The sequence below is a fragment of the Vanderwaltozyma polyspora genome, genomic scaffold (assembly GCF_000150035.1).
Source record: "Vanderwaltozyma polyspora DSM 70294 KpolScaffold1033 genomic scaffold, whole genome shotgun sequence".
NCBI classification, from domain to species: Eukaryota; Fungi; Ascomycota; class Saccharomycetes; order Saccharomycetales; family Saccharomycetaceae; genus Vanderwaltozyma; species Vanderwaltozyma polyspora.
In genome coordinates, this window is record NW_001834673.1 from 113755 (window position 1) to 135847 (window position 22093).

Below are 22093 nucleotides of genomic sequence, written 5' to 3' on the forward strand. Positions count from 1 at the left end.
ATTTGAATAAACAGGATAGTAAAAACTCCTCTTGGTCGTATTTGAATCACCATGTAATTCTTCTCTCAAAGCGCCTATAGTCTCTAACTGATCTTGTAATTTTCTTTTCAATTCGCTTATTATAAACTCATGTTTTGTGTGATCCATTATTATATCATCCATATTTTGAGCTTGGTTTATATTATTCATATCCTGATATTTTTTATTAAATTCTCCTCTATCTTTATAAAAACTAAATTCTCGTTGCAAAAACTCGTATTTATCTTTGTATTCACCCAGGCTTCTCGTTAATTGGATAATTTCTCTATCTTTTTCGATAATTATATTATCTTTGAACTTCAATTCATCATTCGCTAGAGAGATTTGGTTCTCTAAGCCTTTCAATTTTCTATTTAATTTCCGTGGTGATTCCAATACTGATGACTTTGCATTATCTTGGATAGAATTAAATGCATTGCTATTCGAAGGTTTATTCTTTCCCATAATTTCAGGGTTTTCAAGACCCTTTTCAGGGCACATATCTGTTTGAATATTTCCTGATTTAAAAGTACCCTTCAAAGATTCATTAAAACTCTTCCCGATTAATCCATGAAATATTTCCTTAAATTCATCTTTATAAATTTTGAAAAATGCCTTCTCTTTAGCAAATGTACTTATCACACCCTTACCAGTTTCCGATAACAAAGCTCTTTCATTCGAATCTTGAGACTTGTATATTATATTTTCAATTATATGAATAAAATTTGGGAAATCCTTTGCGTATATGAACCCTTGATCGCCATTATCCAATTCGCTCCAAGCTATATCTAAAATAATAGAAGATGAAGATTTATCTGAATCCATTGAAATAACAACGTATCTATAATTATTACTCAAGTTCAATTGAATTGAGTCAAGTTCCTATAAATTCTCTTGAATATATCGTACTCACTAACCTCACTTGATCTTAAAAACTTTAATACATTTTTGATAAGTTTTAGTTTTAGATTTAGTTGCAGTTTTTAATTTCGTGTTGCATAAACTCTTGAACTTTTTTAGATAACCGCGTCAAATCAAAATTTGAAAATGATGAGAAACGTCAGAGTGAACAGAATGGACAGAGAATGTTTGATTGAATATGTTATTGAAACGATTCTGTACTATTTGTAATTTATCTCTGATAATGTTATTTGAATTTATATATATATCAGTTACTTAGAGAAATATATATATTCCTTTAAACTTGATATAAAAATTCAAGTGTAAATTTATGTTTTTTTGCTATTTCGAAACATTTCCTTTTCATTGTAGCCAGTAGAGTAGTACCTAATTGTTAAATGTTAAAATGATGTCATCTCTCTCATTTGTCATCAAAGATGAAAGAGATACATTGAGTTATATAAATTGCCAATATAATTTACAATAGGTATTTGTTTATTGAACTCGTAGCTACAGTTGGTTATTGTTTTACTCTGTTTAACCTACAGAGTGACGAATTCTAAACCGTGTGTACGTATATAATGATTCACATGTTAAATATGGTTCACTCTAAATATTTCCGAAACTTCTAATTAGGCACATTTATATAACTGAAAAGTTTAAAGAAGCATAGTGAAGAGGAAGTTGTATATAAGAATAATACCAGGTTAAGGGATCAATACATTTATAGATTGGTAACTGAAGTAATCAGAAGAAGTGTGTTACTAAGTTCCGCTGAATTCCTTTTTTCTGAATTCCAAATATCTAACAAACACATTATTTTTGCGTTATTTGAAGTTCCTATAACCAGGTTTTAAAGAACCTTTTAATCAAAACTTTCAATTAGACACATAACAAGGTAATATACAATGGGAAAGCCAAGCGATATCCCCGATCCCCAATTGGATGATGAAGATATCGAGCATATACTAAGGAATGAAGATGAACTTTTTAATCACGGTTTAATTGACTTGGGCGATAATGAAACTGTCCATGAGAAATCAAAACGTATAGAAGACACCACTCCTGAAATAGAAGATATTGTGAATCCAAGTAGTGATTTCAATGCAATGCTATCGCCATTACAATACCAAGATGAAGAAATTAGGCCGGAAGATATCAATAAACAAGAGATGAGTACACAGCTAGTACGCAGACCACATACACCATATGGACTTTATCAAAATATGATGGGTAATAGTGCCCAGCAAGGTGGGACCACAACTGGAATATCCAATGTTCCAGGAACTCCGACATCAATGCTACCTAACGCATTGATGAAGCCTATAAGTACCCACTATAACGGAGATGCAAGTGCGAACCTAATTGGGAATAAGATAAGAGATGCAATTAATGGACAAGGTAGGTCAAGAACAGGGACAAATAGTGCACGTCGTGGACATAACCAAAAGACTCGACCAACATTCGTGAATAAGGTGTGGAATATGGTTAATGATGATAACAATGCAGAACTGATACGATGGTCAAGTGATGGCCTGAGTATTGTCATTAATAATCGAGAAGAGCTAGTACGAGAAATTCTTCCGAAATATTTTAAGCATTCCAATTTTGCATCATTTGTCCGTCAATTGAACATGTACGGTTGGCATAAGGTTCAAGATATACGATCTGGATCTATCCAAAATAGTGTAGAAGATAAATGGCAATTTGAGAATGAGAATTTCATAAAAGGGCGTGAAGACTTGTTGGAGAACATAGTAAGACAAAAATCTCAAACCAGTCAAGGACAGGGCCTTGCGAATGGACCTCACGGCACACGTAATATACAAGATACAATTAATTCAATTGCTAGCTCGTTAAATTTCAACAGTAACCTACTCTTGACAGGAAACGATAGCAACAATGGAGATAAAACAAACACCAATGGCCCTACAAGTGTAAACGTAGCAGCATTATTGGGTGAACTAGAACAATTAAAATACAACCAAGTGGCAATTTCGAAAGATCTTTTAAGAGTGAGCAAAGATAATGAAATGTTATGGAAGGAGAATATGCTTGCAAGAGAACGCCATCGTAACCAACAAGATGCATTGGAGAAGATACTTCGTTTTTTGGCATCCTTAGTGCCTCATATTGATCAAAAGATGTTAACCGACCGTATTCTTTCTAGCACTGGCAATATAGACGATGCCGCAACGAACATGGCTGGGAACATTCCTAGTAGATTTGAAGATACGACTGGATTAGATTTGAAAGGCAGTGATGCCACTAGTGATTCAATTTCAGGAAGTCTGAACAATATTAATGACTTCAACAGTAATATTAACAATTTCAAGGCTGGTACAACAATTACTACAGCTACAGGAACAGGAAATGCATCGAGAACAATGCCAACTGGAGAAATGCTTCCTAATGACAATATCAAAGGTTCAGGTTTTGGAGGACTTGGTGGTATCAATACAAATATAAATAACAACATCCCAGGTATCGGTGGCAGTGGTAGCGGATTAACTCCATATGAAACTGCGCTTGGTGAAGGCCATGAGTTTCCATTTGAACTAGATTCATTACATGATCCATCCGTCGAGACCTTTTCACCATTAGATGACGGCGGCTTCACGAGCAAACCAAGATTCCTGTTGAAGAGTGGATTAAGTCCTGGAATTATTTCCGGAGAAGGATTGGATAGCGGTGACAGTAGCGGAAGAATCAGTGAAATTCCGTACCACGAATCGGAAACTGCTTCTACTGCGTCCGCTACCCCACCTTTACTTCCAGAAATACAACAACAGCCGCATACTGGAATGGGAATGGGAGCAAACGACAAGGATGATCTAGAATTGCAAGATCTGGAGAGGTCTATGGAACGTGCTTCAATTCCACCATTACATAATTTCGAAGGAATAGTAAACGAACTTTCGCCTTCAATAGAAGATGTTGACGTTGACGTTATTAACACTGATAAGAAGAATGGTAACAGAAATCGCGGTAAGAGAAGCGCTGAAGAGAACGACGATTCCATGTTATCTACATCCAAACGCCCCCACAAAACATCTAAATAGGTATCTAAACTAAGCATTTACATAGTGAACTCAAAGCATATCGAGTCTTTGCCCTAACCAGAAAAGACCTTTCTTAATTTATTTATTTATTTAGTTTCTTTCTCTATCTAAAACATAAGATCTGTAATATTTTCTCAAGTGTTTGTTCCATTCCATCCCTCTCTGTAATGTTCTTTCATGTTCTAAAGACCAAAAGATTCGCTCAGAGCCATAAGAAAAGAACCAAACCAATCCATACATGTATTACTCGTTGCTCAAGTTATTCATTCATATTGAATTTTTCAATTTTGTTTCTCTGGTGAGATGATTTGATTTGGTCGATGCTCGATGGACGATGCTCGATGGGGCAGCGGTCTTTAATTAGCTGGCCATTCTCTCCCTATCTCCATATCTATAGTTTCCCCTTTCTGTTCTCTCATCTGGTCTATCTTAAAACAATAATTATACAAGTTTTTCCGCCCCCGCATTATATGATGCTATTGTGAATGAAGATATGCTTACCTAGACGTTAAAGATTTGTTGTGGCTGTTCTGTGTACAAAGTTGAGATTCGATATGATTGGCTCCGAGTTCGGGGATGCTGACACACGGCAGTGGGCTTATTGGCCCAAAGTTTAAAGTTGGTCTGTTGCAGGGGGGATTCTGTCTCTTCCGTAAGTAAGTTCAGTGGGAAAACCAAAGAAGGAGCGAGCGGCTCTTGTTGATGAGAGACCAAAAGGAAAACATGTGTTTTTTTGAACATTACAATTAGTTAACTCCGGGTGTATTATTACCGGGGCCAGAGACAACTGAACGCAGTGAAAGTTGGAAAAAGATTGGAAATCTCACCTAGTCGGTCTGAAGAAGGCCTTCTCTGGCAATTTGTGAGTTTCAGATAGTTTGTTTCCGTTCCGAGAAAGACAGAACAGAACAGAACAGAACAGAACGGGTTCAGCCAATGAGGTTGTGAATGGGTTTACCTTGAGTTTGAACTGAAGGGAGGGGCAGGGGGAAACAGTAGAAAGTGGGATGTTGGGAGGCGGTTTATTATTCCATTGTCGTGCGTTGTATTTATTGTATTGTTAACAAAAAGCAGAGGCTCTAAAGCCGGGGTATTCCGGTTCCGATGAATCCATATACAACTAATTTTTCTTTTGTTCCAGTGTTCTACGATACCTTGTCTGTATTTTACTATTTATTTCTCTCTCTCTCTCTCTCTCTCATCCAATCTTCCAAGTTTTCGTATTAATAATTCGGTATTAAAGATTACTATTAAACAAGTGAGCTGGTGCACCCATATAGGAATGTCGTGAAATTAGGAATACTTCTTATGTGTGTGTAGAGGGAAGAGAGAGAAGTCCTCGAGTAGTTGTTTGGGTTCAATTTCGTCGGATGGGAGTTGGGGTTCTGGAGGTCAAATGTCCTGATCGCTCAGAAACCACTTGGGAATGGGATATTGCAACTCTTTCCTATTCCGTATCGTTCTTTGTTTCTTTTTCTCCTTCTGGTTCATTTCCTTGCAAAATCAGTTTGTACGTGTACGTGTACGTGTAAGAATTATTAACTATTAATCTTGAATATATGGGGTAGGTAGCGTATACTGTCCGTGGGCCGTGCCCTCCCCCCCTCCCAGCGCCACCCCCGGCATTGACCCCAATTTTGTCTTTTTTGATACGTTACTACGACAAGTTCTCTTCTGTTATAGCACATACCCCATACTTGTTGGCTCTTTCTTTTCTCTATCTCTTCTTTTTAATGTGTGTTTTTTACTTTTTTGTATAGTCTATGTATGGTAAAATAATTTCCCCCATGTTAATTTATCTCTATTTTTGTCTTCTAACAAAAACTATATAAAGGGCTAACCCATATGGCTTATACAATTTTTGTCATTATTTGAATTTTATCCAACTTATATTAGTTTTCAGTTTATTCTTTTTTCTTCACTTAGATTCACAACCAAAAATAATTGCATATGCTTTAACGCACTCTCAACTATACTTTCATCAAATATTCAATATTCAATAGTTCATATTCAATATTCAATATTTTTAACATTTTAACATTCAACATTCACAGATATATATTACACAATAATGGGTATTCCAATGTTCCTCTACGAAGAGGATAACAACAACCATTTTAAACACGACAGTGGTAGAAAGAGATCTTTACCACGCTCCGATTCAAGTTCAATTCCTCGTGTCGACAGCAAGAGATTGTTGACCGAGTTCTTCTGGAGAAGACAAAATAATGTAAGATTTGTAGACGAACAATTGAAAAATTCGTTGCAATCATGGATCAGCAGATCTTCTTCCACTTCAAACAACAATATGGCTAATGTACGTATCAATCATAACTGGTCTATGAACAGATTGGGCAGCACTGGCAACGATGAATTGAACGAATTATTGAAAAGTAGTGTCCTAACTGACGATTTGAAGTCTTCAGGTAAAAATAATTCAACTCAATTCTGGATCTTCCATTTGAATGACTTGAACAAGATTGTTATTTACGATTTTATCAAAAATTCATTGTTCCAAATTCATTTGTTAGATTTCATTCAAATCCACGACATCGTCACCTGTATTGATGCTCGTTATCAAGACAATGATTCTACTTTGGTAGTTACCATTGGTTTAGGAAACGGGGACTTGTATTACATGACCTTTGATGGCGATTCCAATATTAGCAATTTGAAGAAATTCAATATTGCAAACAACTTTGCTATCTCAGATGTATCTTTAGCATTATTCAATGAATTGAGATATGTTGTCTCTTTTAACAATTACCACGGTATCATCTTAACAAATGTCGACTCTTCTTATAATTACTGCATTCCATTATCCATGGAATTCGAACAAGATTTGAAAGCTGTCATCGATTTCCCCCAATTAACAGTTTTCAACAGTTCCAAGATCTGGCATTTCCCAAATGTTATGGATTACATTGGAACAGATATGACTGACAACAGCAGTTATGTTTCTAATGAAGTCAAGGTCATGTTGAAGCCAAATGAAGTAATCAAGGATCTATCCTTATCAAAGAAATTGGGTTCTTCAGTGGCACCATTGTTAATGGTCGATACCAATCAAAGAATCTTATCTATTTCCAATTACGCCAATGATATCAATCATTTCGGAAATGATGATTCAACCAATTGGTATAAGAATACCCACACAATCTTGTACAAGAGTTTATGGAACACTGACAATTATGAAATTTCACATTACAATAAATATGCAGTTGTCTCCAATCATCATTTGTATGACACAAGTGTTACAATCTACGAACATTCTCCAATTAGTGATGAATGGATCTTTTTGGGTTATTCTGATATTAGAGCTAAATTCAATATCAAAAGAGTCAAGAACCTTTCTATCACGAACAACTGTACTATTAATTTGTTGTCTGATACTAATGAAAATTATCAGTTCAACATTTCTACTTTCCAACAAAGAGCATGAGTTCTTTGCTGCAATCTCCAACCTAACCTTCTCCACACTCAACTCATGAGCAAGAGCAAAAATTAAAAGACAAACTAATCAGAACAAAAATAAAATTGTTAAAAACGATTACAAAAGTAGTTTTAACAATCCTGCATGTCAGACACTCAGCTAACTTATGATCTTTAGCGAGTTTCACAGTATTAATAACATTTATACTATACTTTTATATATTTAAATATTCTATCTATGTCACATATAATATCCTTAATGATGCATTAATAATTAATGAATGACGCATTTCTTCTCTTATTGTAATTATTATTAAAGCTATTTGTTATGAAAGCTGTTTAGGATCCGATCTGATATGGCTTGGCTTGGCTTGTCATGGCAGCGTAATATATATATATCAAATCATGTGACCACGGTTACTACCAAAAGAATCAAATCAGAATGTAAAACTGACCAGACCATAATCGTTCTGTTCTTGCCTACCTGTATCAGTCTAAGTCTCTTTTGTCAGTTTGCTACCCTACATTAACATCACGTGCACAGCAAAGACAATAATGAACTTCGAAAAATACCAAGAAAAGAAAAAGAAAAAAAAGAAAAAAAGAAATACACCTGCATCGCTACCACCCACGCATCTTTACACCTCACCACTGAATACATCTTACAGTATTTGCACCCGGAAATACCACACACCACACCCAAAAATGCACAAGCGTCCACCTAGACTCTCTTCTCCCTCCCCCTCCAACCCGCATAATATACATTTTAGCCTCATCCACTGCACCACACCGCTTTCATCTAGATATACTCAACTCTGCCTAACTGAACAATGACAAAGCTGATGAAGTTGATGAATTTGATAAACCATCACCTTCACCATCACATCTTCAACGTCATGATGTAAAACTTCACCAAATTCATTCACAATGATTGAATATGAAATATTCATTTCTCACTACCAACTATCCATGTTGGCCGAAACAATACTCAAAGCATTAAATTAGTGAATACTCTCTATCTCTCTATCGATATTGTATTCAAAATATACAGTGCTTCTCATAATACTTATTTGGAAATTTCGATGAATCTCATCTCTAGTTGTAATTATAGTTATTGAATAATTTAAAGAAAAGAATAGTAATAGAGAACTCGAGAATAGAGTGAAAAAGATCAGTTTAAGCAACCGCTTGTATTATTGTATTCAATACCAGTTTTAATAGATTTAGTTCAAGAAATATATATTACAACTTATTTTTTTTGTTTGTTTGGTACGTTTCATCAAGTCCATTGTGTCAATGTGGCTATACTGAATATACTGTCTCACTTCCATTGTCAATACATATAAAATTTAAGATATTTAATAACATTTCTACATTTAGGAAAATCATCTTAAAAACTTCGAAATACAACATATCCTGGGGTTATTAATTGTTCATTATGGTCTCAGAAAAAGATATTATATGGAACCCTATAGTTCCTCTCTCAGAACTTAATCAAGATGATACAATAAATGAAAATAATACTACTAAAAATAATAAAAATCCAAAACCTAGCGATACTTATATTCATCTAGATCCAATACCAGATTTTCAGGATACCTCTGAAGTCAAGCCCTGGTTACAAAAAATTTTCTATCCACAAGGTGTGGAGCTCGTTATCGAAAGATCGGATAATACAAAAGTTGTCTTCAAATGTAAAGCTGCAAAAAGAGGCAAAGGTTCAAGATTACCATCTAAAACAACAACAACTACTAATAATAATAACAATGATGATGAAAATGATGAAAATAGCGAAAATAAAGAGACTAATAGCAACGACGATAAAAATAGTAATGTTATAAATGATGGATATTTAGATAAACCAAAGAAAAAGAGAGTAGTATCGAGATTTAATACCTGTCCATTCCGTATAAGAGCAACTTATTCAATGAAAAGAGGAAAATGGAATATCGTAATATTAAACAATAAACATTCTCATGATTTATCGTTCAATCCCGATTCAATAGAGTATAAGAAATTTAAAGAAAGATTAAGATTAAATAATGATGTCGAAGCAATAAAAAAATTCGATGAATTGGAATATAAAGTACGATCAAATCTACCTCTGAGCCCTTCGTTAGTGGTTTGTGATTGTGGGTTAACAAGTGAAATTCAATCATTCGATGTGGTTTTACCAACAAATGACTCTTTAAATACAAATATCGTCGATCTATCAAATAAAAATTTAGAAACAAATTTCAACCAACAGTCTGTAAATGTTAAAAAACCAAAAAAATTGAAAAATGTAAAGTCAAAAGCAACTAACTTGAATATACATCAAGAAAATTTGTTGAAAAAGACCACTACCCAAAATTTTTTAACTAATCGCAATGCAAATTCTCACCCTCAGCCAATTCCCTCATCTTCACCAATAACTTCAAATAATATTCATTCAAATATGCATTCCTATAATCATAGTCATAGTCATAGTCATAGTCATAGTCATTCACATACTCATATGAATGGTCATACTCATACCCATAATCACACAACACCTCCAGTTGAATCTCTAGATTTGTTGCAGCCAGATACTTTCAATTCATTGACTTTCTCAAAGTTAACCACTGATTTAGATGAAATCGATTTCACTGATATATTCAACAAGCCTCTATATAATAAAAATCACAATCATCATCATCACCACCATCATCATCATAATTTTGAGGATAATAACAACTATAATGAGTATAATGATAATGATATAAACTCCCATTCATCTTTATATTCACCAATTACCAATGGAGGAACTCCTAAGATGTTGGAAAGTGATACAATTTCACCAAACCCAGACTTATTTCCTTCTCAATACGAATTACAGCATAATTACAGTTATTCAAATAACCAAATTTCATCACCTTTAAAAGATTCACCATCACATTATTCAAATATGGATTTTACCCATTCTTATCTTTCCACAAATAATAACTACAAGAAATATTCAATTACATTATGTGAAAATAATAACAGTAATATTTGTTATAACGATGAATGTATCAAACTACACGATATACAGCCGATCAAGAATGAGTTCATAGGCACACAGTCGTTGAATTCACTAAATGAACAAGCTAAAGGTGAATATGATCCAATGCATTTAATTCAGAAATTTATGAATACATCTAACGATGATAATGTCATTAAAAGTGCAACCACCGGAAACGCGGTTTTAATAAAAAATGAGTTAGATTTAACGTCTGTACCATTGACATTTGACAGTGAAGGTAATCATATAACTTTAGATAACATTTCATCTAGTCAACCTAAAAGGAAACAAAATGAATCGGGTAATTCAAATCTCTCTGATCTTTCAACTCTAATACCTAACAATCAAGAAGCATTCCCACAAGTTATAAGTGATATAGACATAACTAATTACAATTTTGAAAGTATTAACACTACTAATAAAGCCATTAATGGTAACACTAACACTTCAATCCAAGATGATAAAGGCTCATTATCGCCCTCAATTTGGGAGAACACATTCGATGATATTTTGTAAATAAAGTTACTGCATGAAGTAGATTAATTAGTTTATTAAATAGTTAATCTTACATATAATTTATAGACACATTTTATTAATTTTAATATACAAAATATTTACCATTTTATATTGCTGTATCTTTCAATTTTTATTTTTCCATTTTTATATTTTGATTTTGGTTATTTCATTAAAGTCAGGTACTCATTTTAAACTGGGCATATACAGATATCCATATATCTCGAGTGTATGAATCTATACATACTCTTATTTTTAGCTTATTTTTGTATTGTAAAAAAAAATTCTGGTTTTGCTTTTGATTGTATTTTTGGTTTATAAATGCTAATAGTACAATTATGAGAATTGAGTTCTCTTGTTCTTTTGATCTGATGTAAAAATATGAGAACAACTTAAACAAACAAAGAAAAGAACCATAGAAGTGTCCTTTCTTCTCTGTTGCGATTGAAAGAATACATTATCTCTAGTATGACATTTCGGACACTCCCTATCAGATCTCGGTAGTGTAGGATCAGAACCAATATCTTGCACAACACCTGCAGTCTCACCAATATTCGTAATCAATTCATGTCTATAAACAAGTGAACTACCTGCCTCTTCCACATATGAACAAGTTCTACATTCGAATAACAATCTCATGTTTTCCTTGTCCTCTCTAGGATAAAGCATATTATTACAGTCACGACAAAATCTAAAAGTAGTCATTTTGAAATAGTCCTATATATCTGCAGTTATGCCAAGTTGTGGTCCTGATAGTTGGCTTCAACAACTGTTTTTATCCTTCTTTAGTCTTCCTTAAACTAGCTTTTTCAAATACTAATTGTTGTTAATTTTTCTTCTTTTTTTCAAATTTTTGATATTCGAAATGGGCCCTCACTAAAGGCCTTTGGAAAAAAAATATCAAAAAGAAGAGCCATCCATAATTAAGGAAACAAGAGATGAGCTGAAGGAAACGACAGTAATTGATCTTTTTGAAACAATTATTAATTCATTAAAACTATATGACAAGACTACATATCAGGTAGATAAATTGTGGGCAGATAAAATTGTTATTAGATGAAGAGAGTTGTAGATAAAATTGAATAAGTTTGTTTTTTTTAATTTTCTTATCGATTTGATTTTTGATACTATTATTGTATTATTGCTCTCAAGGACATACCTGGATGCACTGTTGAGACAGGAGTTCTTAAATGAATGGATATGATCGTTGGTTATGTGATCACGTTTGTAAGTGATGGGGATAGGAGATTCAATAAAAAAATTTACAACATAAAAATATCATTTGGGTTAATGATAGATGAATGGGAGGAGGGATGGGAGTGGGTTAATTTCATTTGAATTTTAAAAATCTGTAAAGTATTGAACGTATGGATCTTCTCCTTGTATACCATAATCTAATTGTTCTTCTGGATATTGGTCGAATAAAGATGAATCACCGACTTCCGATTGAATTGGAGGTTCATATGGAGTTACTATATCTTTTGCAAGTAGTTTTGACCAAACTACTTCACTGAACCATGCATGCGATTTTATATCTTCTGCTCCACTCTGCAAATTACCCAGTCTCCTTGTCAAGTCAGCTGTGATCAGTCTTGCTAATAAATCTATCACATCAGGATGGAAGAAGGATGGATAATTAACTTTACCGTGTAAAATTTTTTCGTATGTTTTCATTGGTGTAGTATCATAGAATGGTGTATACCCTGCTAGCATTTCATATATCAAGATACCCAATGACCACCAATCAACTGATTTATTGTAAGGTTTGGTTGCTATGACTTCTGGGGCAATGTAATCAGGAGTACCACATAAGGTCCAGGTGACAGTCGAGACTTCTTTGGCAAAACCAAAATCTGTAATCTTTATATGACCATTCCGGTCTAGCAAAATATTTTCTGGTTTTAAATCACGGTAAATGATATTATGAGAATGTAAATAATCAAGCGCTAATATTACCTCAGCAGCATAAAACTTTGCTACAGGGTTTGGAAATCTTTGTGACTTTCTCAATAATGAAAACAATTCACCACCTTCAATATAATCCATAACCATAAACAAATTTCTAGAATCTTGGAAAGTACCCCACATTCGAATCAAGAATGGATGCTCTACTATTTTTAAAATTTTTCTTTCATCATTTGTATGTTCAATTTGTTTCATTTTAAAAATTTGTTGTTTCTTCAAGACCTTAATAGCATAATATCTTTTATTATGAACCGATCTAACCAAATGAACTCTACCAAAGGAACCGGTACCTAAGGTTCTCATTATTTGAAAATCTTTTAAAGTGTACTTACCCTTTGATACAGAAGACCGTTGAAACAATAAAGATTGATTATAATCATTGGTGGATGTTTGTCCTTGTTGCGATTGTTGAATATTTGGAGCATTGAAATAGTGCTGTTGCTGCTGTTGATGTTGCAACTGTTGTTTTTCGTCGTATTTCTGTTGCTCAAATTGTTTTTGCAACTGTTGTTCCTGAGTATCAATATCCATTTTTATTTTATTTTTTTCAAATCAGAAATATTTCAAAACTGTAGCTTCCTTCTTGAGTCAATATATTTTAATTAAACTTATTACTTGAAACTTTAGTACTTGAAAAATACGCCTAAAATATGTTTGTATTTTATTTTATTTAGTTCCGATTTAATCGAATCTAATTTAATTTACTTGATGTTTTCCTTTAACCTTTTGGTTTTTGTATCCGTCTTCAGTATAAGTTTTAGTCAATTTCTTAACAAATTACAACGTAATTGAACAAAATTATTGAAACCTAATTCAACTTCTAGTAATGTCAAGTGTCAATTCACCAATGCACACCATTATTTACTGTTAAATTGAATAAAAATACTTCAAATCAACGATAAAACTAAATTAATTCTGGTGATAATTGTTTTATAGTGGGAACCCCTTTGGAAACTGATTAATATTGTTAAACTTAAAGGTTTTGGTCACCCAAATCACCATCAACGATTGACAGTTGTAGTAATGGTAATAGTAATAACTATAGTAATATACATATAAAGTGTATAAATTCTAACTGTTAAAATATATATAACGAGATGTCTATATGAGATGAGATTAAATGAAGGTACGATTGATGCCACTATGGATAAATTATGTATGTATGTGTGGTGAGAGCTATAACCATATGTCTTGACCGTTTGGTTGTTGTTGTTGCTGCTGTTGCTGTTGTTGCTGTTGCTGTTGTTGGTCATTACTGTTATTATCGTTATGATGAGGAATGATATAGGAATTATTAATGTTATTGTTTGAACTATGATTGAAGTTGTTTTGAGGTGTGTTGTTGTTGTTATCGTTATCCGATTGAGTAGTTTGTAGTATTGGTTGAACGACATTTGATTGAGAATCAGCAATGGTTTTCTGTTTTAGTTTTTCCATTCCTTTGCCAATGGCCTTTAATAGATTTGAATCTTCGACAACGGTATTATTGTTTATAGTCGTTTGTTTCTTGATTTCTTCTGGGCTAGGATAGTGATTGTCATCTTGTGTTAAATAATAATGGAAATGATTTGAAAAATTCTTCATTGCCAGTAGTTTGATCTTGTTGAAAGAATTATTCTTGTCTTCTTTAGATTCTGCACCACCTCCAGCGGCTGTAGTTGATGCAGATGCTGCTCCTGTAATGTTTGCTGCGGAACCAGTCGCAGCTGAATTGCCTGAACCGTTGTTATTTATGTTATTATTAGTATTATTAATTGCATTATTATTAATTGTATTATTATTTGTGTTATTATTAGTGTTATTAGTAGTAGTGGTGGTAGAAGTAGTTTGACGTTCGACCATGGCCTTTGTATAACGTAGCATTGTCCAGTCAAAGAGGTGGTCATTATGATAATCTAGTTTAATGGATAAATCTTTAAACAACCTGGCCAAGTATAAATAATCTGGTCTTTCATCGAATTTCAAATTTTTACAATATGAAATGTATTCTGCAAACTCTTGGGGCAAACCTCCACATAAAGTTTCTATGGAAATCGACAATTTTTTTTCTAAGATTCTATCATATTTCTGTTTTTTAGTGGTTGCCTTTAGACCTTGCCAAGGCAAAGAACCTTTACAGAAATAAATCAGGACGTAACCCAATGATTCCAAGTCATCTCTTCTACTTTGTTCTATCCCTAAATGAGTATTAACACTAGCATAACGAGCAGTACCTGTTAATGATTTATTTTCTCTATAAGGGATATGACGATGAGTGTTAAAATCTCTATATTTTTTGGATAAACCGAAATCGATGACATGAACAGTGGAGCCTCTACGACCGACACCCATTAAGAAATTATCTGGTTTGATATCTCTATGAATAAAAGACCTGCCATGAATGTATTGAATTCTACAGATCATTTGCAAAGCCAACATAATAACAGTTTTGAAAGAGAACTTTCTATGACAATAGTTGAATAAATCTTCTAAAGAAGGTCCCAATAGGTCGATAACCATAGCGTTGTATTCACCTTCTCTACCGAACCATCTGACAAATGGTATACCTACACCACCACTCAAATATTTATAAACTCTCGATTCATAATCTAGTTGAGGATGTCTTGAACGAATACTTTCCAATTTAATAGCTACTTCCTCACCACTAATTAAATTAGTACGTGGTAGATATCACCAAAGGAACCCCTACCAATTTTTCTTCCAATACGAAACTTTCTACCTACTCTAAATCCCATTTTTATATTTTTTATTTATTTATTTGTCTGTTTAATTTCCTATTTTCTGTTTTCTTCTCCCTTACGTGTATTGACGTGTATGTGTATGGCAGAATATATGTAAGACAATGGATGAATATTTGTATGAATTCAAATAAATCAATTGTCAGGTTCTGTCTTGTGACTAGTAGTAATAGCACAGTATAGTATAACAAAATAGAACAAAACCAAAAAAAAATTAAAAAAAATTTTTTTTTTTAGAAAATATAACCCACGAAAGCACTAGAACCTCTAGAGATACACCAGTCCCAACAATGTTTAACCAGTAATCAGTTTGATTCCACAAAGTGTAAGGTAATAAGTAACAATACAACCAAACCTGACCAAACTAGAATATAAACATATATCAATTTATATCAATATATATGTATATTTACTCAATAGACAGAGTTATTATTGTTGTTTGTTGTTGTATTCTCTTTTCTCTCTTTATAACTCTTCATTTCTTTCCAGTTTGTGTTTTAAAAATTTTTTGAAATCATCAACGGAGACGATGGGCGATGTTTCTTTAGACGGTGTCACGTGACGGATGTAGTATACACGTTAACTGTCTGTTGGGGGGGAGGGGGGGAACAGACACACACTCATTCGCTCACTCTCTCTGTCTGTTCAGATTATGGCTCCACTATTAACAAATTTAATGTCGGTTTGAGAGCAGAGATTATGGCCATGGGTGTTGAAACTGAGGATGTCAGCAAGGTAATGGTTTCTTTTGGGTCACCTTTACGAAGGGGCTTGTGTATTTCCGGGTAATACTGTTGCACCGTTCTCTGCCACCTTATCACGAACAACAGGCACCCAGCAAAAAATATACATGAATACATCAACTACATACATACACATATACACAATTGATACCATTTACAGTCGTCATTGTCTCTTCATTGAGATCACATCACTCTCTTTGCCTTGATGACAGCAAAAAAACTGATATACCCTTATATGCCACTGCCTATAACACGATTCCATTACTCTTGTCATGGCAATGATTGTTATAGGAGTTCATATATATTTTTTATTTTAATTATTGATTTTGTTTCAACAATAAATCTAGAATTTATTCGATCATCATCAGATATCCATCTCTAGAGATAGTCCTCACTACTCATCCAATATGTTTCACAGCTTACAGTTCATCCTTCATTAGGCAATTGGCTTGTCTCTGATCTTATATATGTATCACGTGATTGTTCGTGCAACACGATATAAATTGACGATATCTCTAAGGTTTAATTCTCAAATCTAAGCCCAAATTCTCACCTTACACACCAAGTTCGACAATTCAAAGCTTTAAAAGAAGTGGCAAAACCAATCTGTAACAACTCTTTTCATAAAGTTACGAGGTTGAAGTATACACACATTCAGTTAAGGGATCCAGATATACTAAGGTGCTCGATTCGTTGACATAGATAGAGAAAGAGAAAGAGAAAGAGAAAGAGAGAAAGCTTACAACTAAAATGGAGAGATTACAGAGACTTATGATGAACAGCAAGGTTGGTGCTCCTGATGCCAACCGTGACGATACAAAAGAAACCGTGTATATATCGTCAATGGCATTGCTGAAAATGCTGAAACATGGTAGAGCTGGTGTTCCTATGGAAGTCATGGGGTTGATGTTGGGTGAGTTTGTAGATGATTATACCGTTAACGTCGTAGATGTTTTCGCTATGCCTCAATCAGGTACTGGTGTATCTGTTGAGGCTGTAGATGATGTATTCCAAGCGAAAATGATGGATATGTTGAAACAAACAGGAAGAGATCAGATGGTTGTAGGCTGGTACCATTCACATCCTGGGTTTGGTTGCTGGCTATCCTCTGTGGATGTTAACACTCAAAAGTCCTTCGAGCAATTGAATAATAGAGCAGTGGCTGTAGTGGTAGATCCGATTCAATCTGTGAAGGGTAAAGTTGTTATCGATGCCTTCAGACTGATTGATACCGGTGCCTTACTGAATAACCAGGAACCTAGACAAACTACTTCCAATGCAGGTTTGTTGAACAAGGCTAACATCCAAGCTCTAATCCATGGTTTGAACAGACACTACTATTCCTTAAATATAGATTATCGTAAAACTCCAGCAGAAACCAAGATGCTGATGAATTTACATAAAGAACAATGGCAATCTGGTTTGAAGATGCATGATTACGAGGTGAAAGAACATGAAAACTACGAAGCCACCAAGAAAATGGTAAAGATTGCTCGCCAATATTCAAAAAGAATAGAAGAAGAGAAAGAATTGACAGAGGAAGAACTGAAAACAAGATATGTAGGGAAACAAGACCCAAAGAAACATCTATCGGATACATCAGACTCAGTGCTGGAAGAAAATATCGTTTCTGTACTCAGTGCAAGTGTCAACTCTATTGCCATCAAATAAAATAAAGTAAAATAAACAAAAATAAGAAAAAATGTCATTAGTCAATATTTAATTATATATGCATAGTCTACCTGGTTCTAAAAGAATGTCAATATCTACTACAACTTCTCCAAAAGTTAAATTATATGCTAAGAGTACATACAGTTGGTTTCATTACAAATAATCTTCGAAACCTGTCCTGTATCTACATCAATTGAATCCGGAATATAACTCGAAACTTTGAAAATTCCGAAACAAAAATTGCTTTCATATAACAAAACCCTACATAATCTTAACCGATCTTTAAATGTTGTTGTTGTTCACTACACTACGCTTCACATACGTTCAACTGGTTGCCATCATTTGTTAATATCAACTTCTGTTGGTTCTACCAGTGTTGCTATTGGATATTTCTCAATTGTGTGACAACTGACCGAATATAATTTTTACTGTCAAGTGAAAAAAAAAATTTGTAGTAATAGTCAGAGAGATGGCGAAGAATGGATATGATATATACTTTCTGAATTTATATTTTATTTCGAACAATGCTTAATTATTTGATCTTAAGAGATCTTAACAACAATTGGTTTACTAAGTATCTGATATATTATATAGATCATCTTGTTGTATTCAATTTTCTGAATTCTAAAGTATTTTTACAGACACTTTATTCTCTTTTCTTTATCGTAAAGCTTCTAAAGGTTCAAGTCAAGATTACATCCAAAAAAGTTTAGAAACAAGATGGCCAATTCAGAACACAGAAAACTAGCTGATCCAAACTACGTTCCTGAAAGTATCAGAGGCAAGAAGTATCCAGCAAAGGACCATATCCTTAAGGTTAAAGATATTTTATTATCTAAGAAGACCAACTTGAAAGATTCCGAAACAGCTGTTTTCATTGCTGGTGAAGAAGTTGAAGGTGTTAAATACTGTGATGGTACTAAGAAGTTTAGACAGAATCAATACTTTTACTATTTAACTGGTGTTGATATACCAGGTAGTGCATTGTTGTTTAACTTCAAAACCGATAAGCTAACTTTGTTCTTACCAAATGTCGATTATGAGGATATCATGTGGAGCGGTAAGCCAATAAGCTTAGAAGAAGCTCTAAAGAAATATGATGTTGACGAAGTTTTATATCATGATGATTTGAAAGCCAAATTAGACCAATTGAAGGATTTTACCATTTTCACTACTGATAATGACAATGTCCATGACGATTCAATTAAGGCTAGATTGACTGCGTCCGACTCAGATTTCTTTTATGCTCTTGATGAAGCTAGAGTCATTAAGGATTGGTACGAAATTGAAATTTTAAGAAGAGCTTGTGAAATCAGTGATAACTCGCATTATGCTGTCATGTCAGCTTTACCAATTGAAACTAATGAAATGCATATTGAAGCTGAATTTAGCTATCATTCAACTAGACAAGGTGCTCGTACTTTAGGTTATGATCCAATCTGTTGTTCAGGTCCAGCTTGCGGTACATTACATTATATAACCAACGAAGACGATGTTGAAGGTAAAAGTTCTATATTGATTGATGCCGGTGCTGAATGGAGAGGTTACACCAGTGATGTGACAAGATGTTTCCCAATTAATGGTAAATTTACAAAGGAACATCGTGAAGTTTATGAAACTGTTTTAGATATGCAATCTCAAGCTATGGAATGTATCAAACCAGGTGCTTCATGGGATGGTTTACATCTATTGGCTCACAAAGTATTGATTAAGCATTTCTTGAAAATGGGTATCTTCAAAAAGGAATTCTCCGAAGATGAGATCTTGAAAAGAAGAGTTTCCTGTGCATTCTACCCTCATGGTTTGGGTCATTTCCTAGGTATTGACGTTCATGATGTGGCCGGCAATGCTAACTACGAAGATCCAGATCCAATGTTCAGATACTTGAGAATCCGTCGTACATTGAAAGAAGGTATGGTGGTCACTAATGAACCAGGTTGTTACTTTAACGAATACTTGTTGGATGAATTCTTGAGAAAACATCCTGAGAAATTGGAAGTTGTTGATGAAGCAATTTTGTCCAAGTACATGTACGTTGGTGGTGTTCGTATTGAAGATGATGTTGTAGTTACAAAGGATGGTTACGAAAACCTGACTAAAATTACCAGTAATCCTGATGAAATCGAAAAGATTGTTAGTGATGGTTTATCAAAGGGCCGTTCTCACTTTCACGTTGTAGTATAGTATTAGTTGAGAATAATGACATTTTAATTTATATACTTTAATAAAACACGATAGTGAATGAAAAAATAACATGTAAGTTTATACTTATACTCTTAGGACTAAATAAATTATCAGTGATCTCCCTCTCATAGAGAGTAAGTGTAAGGTCAATACCGTTAATGTACTAAAAAATTTAAAAATAAATGCGAATTCTGTGGATCGAACACAGGACCTCCAGATAACAGATGATTTGACCGAAGTTAATTCTTCAGTCTGGCGCTCTCCCAACTGAGCTAAATCCGCTTATTTCTTGAAGTGTGGAAAGCTAATTATTCTACCAGACTCTGGAATTAGGTACAGGAATTTTTTTTTTGAAAAGTGTTGTAACCCAAAATGTATCTATAGGTTCCCAGAATATTCATATCACATGATATATGATATTTATTGTCCTAAGTATATTCAAAACAAGGATTATTAATAACATCTGGAAATGTTCTGTCAATTGCATTGACAGTGATTATTATGATAGATTGCAATTGATCAATCACGAAAAATGTGTTGTAACCTAAAATGTATGGTTTACACTAATGGGTTTCAAGGTTATGGCATTAAAGGTTATGGCAGTAACGGTTATGGCAGTAAAGGTTATGACAGTAAAGGTTATGACAAATTGCAATTGATCGATCACAAATGGCATACTCGACCTTCTAAGTAATTGCCAAATCATATCATAAGAAGTGAAGTGCAAAGGCATCATAATTTATTATCATAAATTCATAATATTAAGATTATGAGATTGGATCTAGACATATAAAAAGGCATGACATTTTGGCACATCTAAAATATTGTTTATTCCAAATATTAATATATATTTATTTAGTTACAATTTATAAGACACTACGGAGAAATAAATATAAATATTATTGTTGTAACCTAAAATGTATGGTTCACACTAATGGGTTTCAAGGTTATGGCAATAAAGGTTATGGCAATAAAGGTTATGGCAGTAAAGGTTATGACAGTAAAGGTTATGACACGTTGCAATTGTTCGATCGCAAATGTCATACTCGACCTTCTAAGTAATTGCCAAATCATATCATAAGAAGTGAAGTGCAAAGGCATCATAATTTATTATCATAAATAAATAATATTAAGATTATGAGATTGGATCTAAACATATAAAAAGGCATGACATTTTGGTACATCTAAAATATTGTTTATCTAAAATATTAATATATATTTATTTAGTTACATTTATAAGACACTACGGAGAAATAAATATAAATATTATATTAAAAACATCTTGTATCAATCACCAAAATGAATCAATCAGATATTACTTTTACATCTGAACAATTATATTAAAAACATCTTGTATCAATCACCAAAATGAATCAATCAGATATTACTTTTACATCTGAACATTTATAATTATATATATATATATATCCATATTTCCCCCTAAATCGATAACCCATACTATAGCTATTTAGTCAAATACTTTAGGTATAGACCCTAGCCATACTTATCTCTCACCTGCTAGTACCATTGGGTACATCATGTTATACGTCGAGAGGTCCAAAACTGGAAGTTCAACAAAATCATTTAATACGTTGAAAATTGCACGTGCATTACAACTCTGACTGGGCTGATATCTTAATCCAAATCATTCAACAAATACAAGCCTTGTTGGCGCAATCGGTAGCGCGTGTGACTCTTAATCACAAGGTTAGGGGTTCGAGCCCCCTACAGGGCTTTCTTTTTATTCGACTCGATAAAAAGTCGTTTAAATAGTATATTTTTTTTAAATAATGCCGTCTGCCGAATGGAAAAACAGAAAAAAGGGAATTCACGTGGAATAAAAGA

General features: G+C 33.5%; 9 protein-coding genes and 2 non-coding genes across 11 annotated transcripts; 6 read left to right on the plus strand and 5 right to left on the minus strand.

Moving 5' to 3' along the window:
- MPS2 (Mps2p) lies at window positions 1–843 on the minus strand (the record flags this gene model as incomplete). The annotated part of the gene is made up of 1 exon (XM_001645547.1): window positions 1–843. A coding segment is annotated over one exon (843 nt), but the record flags the coding sequence as incomplete, so codon positions are not given.
- A 983-nt stretch (window positions 844–1826) lies between these two features.
- On the plus strand, window positions 1827–3980 carry HSF1 (stress-responsive transcription factor HSF1; the record flags this gene model as incomplete). The annotated part of the gene is made up of 1 exon (XM_001645548.1): window positions 1827–3980. One exon carries the CDS (start codon window positions 1827–1829, stop codon window positions 3978–3980), a length of 2154 nt encoding a protein of 717 aa, XP_001645598.1.
- A 2071-nt stretch (window positions 3981–6051) lies between these two features.
- On the plus strand, window positions 6052–7422 carry YIG1 (Yig1p; the record flags this gene model as incomplete). The annotated part of the gene is made up of 1 exon (XM_001645549.1): window positions 6052–7422. One exon carries the CDS (start codon window positions 6052–6054, stop codon window positions 7420–7422), a length of 1371 nt encoding a protein of 456 aa, XP_001645599.1.
- Window positions 7423–8850: 1428 nt separating this feature from the next.
- Kpol_1033p48 (uncharacterized protein) lies at window positions 8851–10950 on the plus strand (the record flags this gene model as incomplete). Its single annotated transcript, XM_001645550.1, has 1 exon — window positions 8851–10950. One exon carries the CDS (start codon window positions 8851–8853, stop codon window positions 10948–10950), a length of 2100 nt encoding a protein of 699 aa, XP_001645600.1.
- A 333-nt stretch (window positions 10951–11283) lies between these two features.
- RPB9 (DNA-directed RNA polymerase II core subunit RPB9) lies at window positions 11284–11652 on the minus strand (the record flags this gene model as incomplete). Its single annotated transcript, XM_001645551.1, has 1 exon — window positions 11284–11652. The coding sequence occupies one exon, from the start codon at window positions 11650–11652 to the stop codon at window positions 11284–11286; it is 369 nt and encodes a 122-aa protein (XP_001645601.1).
- Window positions 11653–12288: 636 nt separating this feature from the next.
- On the minus strand, window positions 12289–13443 carry TPK2 (cAMP-dependent protein kinase catalytic subunit TPK2; the record flags this gene model as incomplete). Its single annotated transcript, XM_001645552.1, has 1 exon — window positions 12289–13443. One exon carries the CDS (start codon window positions 13441–13443, stop codon window positions 12289–12291), a length of 1155 nt encoding a protein of 384 aa, XP_001645602.1.
- Window positions 13444–14088: 645 nt separating this feature from the next.
- Kpol_1033p51 (casein kinase 1 family protein) lies at window positions 14089–15411 on the minus strand (the record flags this gene model as incomplete). The annotated part of the gene is made up of 1 exon (XM_001645553.1): window positions 14089–15411. The coding sequence occupies one exon, from the start codon at window positions 15409–15411 to the stop codon at window positions 14089–14091; it is 1323 nt and encodes a 440-aa protein (XP_001645603.1).
- A 1732-nt stretch (window positions 15412–17143) lies between these two features.
- Window positions 17144–18064, plus strand: Kpol_1033p52 (Mov34/MPN/PAD-1 family protein; the record flags this gene model as incomplete). Its single annotated transcript, XM_001645554.1, has 1 exon — window positions 17144–18064. The coding sequence occupies one exon, from the start codon at window positions 17144–17146 to the stop codon at window positions 18062–18064; it is 921 nt and encodes a 306-aa protein (XP_001645604.1).
- A 720-nt stretch (window positions 18065–18784) lies between these two features.
- Kpol_1033p53 (aminopeptidase P family protein) lies at window positions 18785–20248 on the plus strand (the record flags this gene model as incomplete). The annotated part of the gene is made up of 1 exon (XM_001645555.1): window positions 18785–20248. One exon carries the CDS (start codon window positions 18785–18787, stop codon window positions 20246–20248), a length of 1464 nt encoding a protein of 487 aa, XP_001645605.1.
- Window positions 20249–20431: 183 nt separating this feature from the next.
- Window positions 20432–20530, minus strand: Kpol_1033trna2. The gene is made up of 2 exons: window positions 20493–20530; window positions 20432–20468 (listed from the first exon to the last, which is right to left on the minus strand). It is a non-coding gene; the product is annotated as a tRNA-Phe (tRNA).
- A 1380-nt stretch (window positions 20531–21910) lies between these two features.
- On the plus strand, window positions 21911–21983 carry Kpol_1033trna3. Its single transcript has one exon. It is a non-coding gene; the product is annotated as a tRNA-Lys (tRNA).
- Window positions 21984–22093: the final 110 nt, after the last annotated feature.